This window comes from Capsicum annuum, chromosome 2 (genome assembly GCF_002878395.1).
Source record: "Capsicum annuum cultivar UCD-10X-F1 chromosome 2, UCD10Xv1.1, whole genome shotgun sequence".
Classification (NCBI taxonomy): Eukaryota; Viridiplantae; Streptophyta; class Magnoliopsida; order Solanales; family Solanaceae; genus Capsicum; species Capsicum annuum.
In genome coordinates, this window is record NC_061112.1 from 129718194 (window position 1) to 129723926 (window position 5733).

At 34.2% G+C, this 5733-nt stretch overlaps 1 protein-coding gene across 1 annotated transcript; it reads left to right on the forward strand.

The window, feature by feature from the left end:
• The first annotated feature begins 3325 nt into the window (after nucleotides 1–3325).
• LOC107859392 (stem-specific protein TSJT1) lies at nucleotides 3326–5338 on the forward strand. The gene is made up of 4 exons (XM_016704389.2): nucleotides 3326–3668; nucleotides 4044–4284; nucleotides 4583–4703; nucleotides 4846–5338. Exons 1-4 carry the CDS (start codon nucleotides 3457–3459, stop codon nucleotides 5037–5039), a joined length of 768 nt encoding a protein of 255 aa, XP_016559875.2. The 5' UTR covers nucleotides 3326–3456; the 3' UTR covers nucleotides 5040–5338.
• Nucleotides 5339–5733: the final 395 nt, after the last annotated feature.

Consider the following 5733-nt stretch of genomic DNA (forward strand, 5'->3'; position numbering starts at 1 on the left):
AATTGGTGCATTCATGTATCTTGTAAAAAACTACAAGACCCAATATAGCCTTTCCCTCAATTTGTTAGCAAGATATATTTCTGCTCCTGATATGAGACATCAAAATAGGATAAAACACATGAGCTTGTTTTATTCTAAATATTGCAGTCCCGATCTTATTGGTCATGTTGATGTTGGGTACTTATCTAACCCGCATAAAGTTCGGTCTCAAATAGGCTATGTGTTCATATGTGGTGGTACTGCCATATCTTGGAGATATACAAATCAGTCTATCGTAGTCACTTCATCGAATCATGCTGAGATAATAGCTATTCATGAAGCAAGGCGAGAATGTGTATGGTTGAGGTCCACGATACATCTCATTCGAGAAAAATGTGGTGTGAAATATGATAATCTACCCACAATTTTATACAGAGATAATTCAGCATACATAGCACATCTTAAGGGAGGATTCATAAATGAAGATAGAACGAAGCACATTTTGCCAAAGCTTTTCTACGTACATGAGCTACAAAAGAATGATGATATTAACGTGTAACAGATTCGTTCAACTGACAATGTGACTGATTTATTCACCAAATCTTCTCCAATTGCAACTTTCAAGAAGATGCTGCACAAGATCGGAATGCAAAAGTTCAAGGATGTTCTCCTTAAGGGGAGCAAATACGCGTTGTACTCTTTTTCCCTTTCAAGGTTTTGTCCCACCGGATTTTCCTTGTAAGGTTTTTAATGAGGCAGCCTATATGCGTATTGTTAGAGATGTGTACTCTTTTTCCTTCACTGAATTTTTTTCCCACTGGGTTTTTTCTAGTAAGGTTTTAACGAGTCATATTATTTATCTAGACATTCAAGGGGAGTGTTATAAATGTATTTACATTATAGTGAATGTCTATGAAGATCTACTTTGATATCTATTAGGATTTGAAGCATCCGTCTTTTACTCAGACTAGGAGTAAATTTTCCCTATAAATAGAGGGGTTTTGTTCATTATATTGATAATCTGATGATCTCTCATCCCTCAAGAGAAGAAATATCGATTACTCTCTCTATTCTCTTTATTCTTCTTCTTTATTCTTTCTTTGTTTTATAACAATACCAAGGAATATAATGTTTTATCCAAAAATAATGATTCGCTGACTAGGATTTGTGTCACTGTCAAGTCATGGTTTATAAATTATATGGTTATAGATAAACTTTGACCTATTCTCGGATTTCCCAAGAATTAAATTTACTCTTTGTCATGACTAATTGAATAATCAATCTTTAATCCAACAACTGTTGGGAACTAAAATACATAAACACAACCAGTAGTCTAACTCGTTTCATATCATAAGATTAACATGTTCTTTATGTGATCCACTTCAAGTGTAAAGTGAAAAAGAAAATATTAATTTAACCCAACAAATTCTTTAATATTTCAAAAAATATATTTCCTCCATCCCATTTTACCCGTTCTAAATTGAAATGACACAGCTATTAAGAGAACAATAATTGGTAATGTACCTTTACCATTTTTGCCCCTCTTAATTGTATCTAGTTGTTAGTTCCAATATTGATGGATGACTAATACCAAAACACCATTTATATTCTTAATGGTGTACTCTTAATGGTACTCCTCTTTGCAACATTTTTCAAGAATGCTAATAATAAGGAGTAATCAATTACACTAAAGGTATAACGGAAAAAAAATTGTCTTGTCTTGATAAGTAAAAAAGGACAAATAAAATGGGACAACAAATTAGGAAATTTGGAACGAGTAAAATGGGACGGAGGGAGTATTAGACAATAAATCTTTAATGTTATGAATAAAATGAATAGAAATGAATAAATTATTTATTGATTTTATAAATTAAATAAGTATTATTATACATATTAAAATAAATAAGTGAATTTACACACATAAAATTTATTGGATCAAATTCATAGAAAATTAAAATTTGATCCACATTTTATTGGGTTTAAACTTATTTTGGGCTTAAAAAAATAATAAGCCTATTGTATTCCTCATCAAGGTCCATCTCACCTTGAAGCCCAAACTCATCAAGTGACGTGATATCCCAGTCAAATCCAAGACCAATGAGACGCCTCCACATGTACAAATAATGTGGAAATCTCATTCAAATTCAACAACCAGTCAAAAGGCGTTAAGTAGCAAAGTGACATGTTTCGGTCAATCACAAACAACTAGGCCTACCCCCTACAACTATAAATAGGGGAGTAACATAACATTCTAGGAGGAAGAATAGAAAAGGAAGGACATTCTGCAAGCATAGGAGAGAGCTCTGCATTGACTACACAGCTCTTCAAAGAATTGACTAGCGGAGTTCTGCTCGGAGATCAACTCGACAAGACGAAGTGTTGTTTCATATTCCTGGAGATCCAAATGCATTTCTAGGAGGCTCAAATCATCCTACATTCGAGAATCACGCTGCAAAGGCCCTCGAATCACGGAAAAACTTAGGAGAGAAGAATCGAGAGAATAACGAAATTGTACCCGCAAAATTCATTTATATAAAACTATTCTTTTTGTTTATTTTATTTTTGCTTGCAGTAGATTTTCAGCGTCGAAGAAAATTTGTTGCGAACAGTGAAGAAGTATAAATATGGAAGGGGAGAGAGAGTAGCATTAGGGGCATGCATCGGTCGGTTCAATTCGGTTTTATATATTATCGTTCGGTTTATTGGTTTTCAATTTTTAAATATGCTAAACCAATAACCAAACCAATAAGATATTTTTTATCAGTTTTTGGTTTATCGGCTTTTAGTCTTTAACGGTTCGATTTTCGGTTTAATTGATAATAAAATATTCATAAAATAGAAATAGTAGTAACTAACATGAAAAAAATTGAATCTTAGTTACAACTAAAAATCCTACATGATGTATTTTAAATTACAAGAATCTTCAAGTTTGAACTAAATGTTGTTAGGAGAAATTAAGAGTTTGTATATATATATTCTTATTGGGTTATTGATTTACCCAATAAGAAAAAATCAAACCGAATCAATAACCCAATAATTTTTTTTTATAAAATTATTAAAAAATTGTTAATCCAATAACTCAATAATAATAAATTGATAACATTTTTATCGATTCAATTTATCGATTGGTTAAATTGTTTCACACCCTAAGTAGCATAACACTCCATGTCATCGACCTCGAGTTAGAAAAAGAATGATTTTTTTTCATTCTAAAATTTTTTGGCACTAAAAATACTCGAGAGGACAACGAATGGCCCACTTGCACATTTTATAAGATTAACATAACTTTCTCCCCATCTCAAGATTATTAATGGATAATGTTGACACTTTTGTCTCCTCCACCCCCCACTTACCTATAAATCCTCATCCAATCACTTGTCATTTTCTCCTTATATTTTCTCATTTTTTTTTGTGCTTTCTCAATACCATTTGCTTTTCATTGATTTATTTAGTTTGAGAAGAAAAAATAATAATAAAATGTTGGCAATTTTCAAGAAAAGTGTGGTTGATCCACCAAAGGAGCTGCAAAGCCCTGCCTCTTTGCAATCATCCAACAGGGCTTCATCCCCTCAAGACACCATGAACCATTTCTTAGCTTCTAATTCCAACAATGCCTTTTCCATTGGATTCATGGATAAGGCTTTCTTGGCCTATTCCAAACCTTCACCCTCATCAAATGCTCAGCAAAGGTGAAGAATCTTTTATGCAAAACAAATGCAACCAAATATTCATTCTTCTTGAGATTTGGATACATTCTTTATTTTATAATCATGGTGTTTGGGCCAGCGCAAATCCTCATTCAGATAACTAGTAGCTCGTCCACCAAGACTTGGATGGATGGATGGAAAGAAATCACTTATGTCTATGTTGTATTGAGATTTGGCTATAAACTATTTAAGAAATGATCATAAAGATTCAATTTTTCACCAGTAAATAAATTTAAAAAGATTAAGTGGGATGCTAAATATTAATGATTATTTCTTGAATTCTTCATTTTTTTGTCATTTTGCAGATCTTTTTATTTGTGGTTATGAGACAAATGTATGAACTTTCTTGTTTTCCAGGTTGTTCTGTGGGTTGAATGACATATACTGCATTTTCTTGGGAAGTTTGAACAATTTATGGGCACTAAACAAGCAGTATGGCCTGTCAAAGGGTACTGATGAGGCCATGCTTGTGAGTGAAGCATATCGTACCCTTCGTGATAGAGGCCCATTCCCAGCTCATGAGGTTCTCAAGGGCCTTGAGGGTAGCTTTGGCTTTGTGATCTATGATCAAAAGGCTGCCAATGTCTTTGTTGCCCTTGTAAGTTCTTTTCTAATTCTAAATTTTATCCGCATAATAATGGTAGTTTTCAAGCAAGCTAGCGCTCGCCTCGACTATTTCATTAGCTAGTTGTTACCTCCCACCAACACAGTTATGTCATAACTACTTACAAGACTTGAGAAGATGGGAAAAGATGATTTTAGCACATTTGAATCATCCTTACTCCATTGACTGCTCAGCCTCACCATCTTATCTACATACATTTATCATATGAATGAAGCAAATATCATTTTTCCCCTTTCAATAACTCAATGTCATGAATGGTGTCTATGTATAGGGTGCTGATGAAACTGTAAAGCTCTACTGGGGAATAGCATCTGATGTATCTGTCATGATCTCTGATAATGTGGATCATATAAAAGCAAGCTGTCTCAAATCATTTGCTCCCTTCCCAGCTGGTATGTAGCTCACATTGGACCAGTGCTTAAAGCAAAATGTCTTTATCTTTCCAAGTTACGCTTGACAAGTACATTTTTTTCTTTTCAATAAGAAAAGCACATGAAAAAGATTGATTCTTGATGCGATTGATATCTTTGGCAGGGTGCATGTACCACAGTGAAAGTGGATTGAAGAGCTTTGAGCATCCAAGTTACAAGATGAAAGCAATGCCAAGAGTGGATAGTGAAGGAGCCATGTGTGGAGCTTACTTCAAAGTTGATGTCTACTCAAAGGTGAATAGCATGCCAAGAGTTGGAAGTTCTGCCAACTGGGCTAATTGGGGCCAGCAGGCTTAGATTCATTTGGACCTCATTTTAACTAACTTACAATATAAAGAAGAAAGGAAAAAAGTACTTTATCTTTGTCTTCACTCCTGTTGTTATTCTTGTATTTCAATAAGCTTCCTGCATCTTCCACAAGGGCCTCAGCTTTTGTAAATTTCACATGAGGTTCCAAAATGAGAAGATTGCTGGCTTTCCCTTGTTGTTTGTTTGTTTAGTTCCAAGTGTTGAGAAGTTAATGAGCAATTAGAACATCTATATAAGTTATTTGTAATGACAATTAAGATGCAATGACCATGTAGTTATTTCTTTCACAAGATTTGTGCTTAACCACTTTAACTTTCTGTATATTAAGCCCCATCACTCAGCCCTAAAAAGATCCATTTCAACCACTATGAAAATTGTTCAGAGATAGATGGTTGGCTACTTACTCACTAACATGAGTGAACAATTTGAATTTGAAGCTTACAAGGGAGGATGCACAGAGAGCTGAACAGGTCATCTCATCGATGTCACCTGATGAGTTGGAAAGATTGGTGAGATGGGCAGCAAGGATTCAAACAGGAATAGAAGTTCTCAAGATTACCAAAGATTTTGTCATTGCAAATCCTGGCATGAGCTTGGCACTTTTTGTGCCCATTTTAGCAGTTTTCCTTCACCTGTTTGGCTACATCTGAGCTTTTTCTGTTCTTTTAGATTTTCTTGGCAT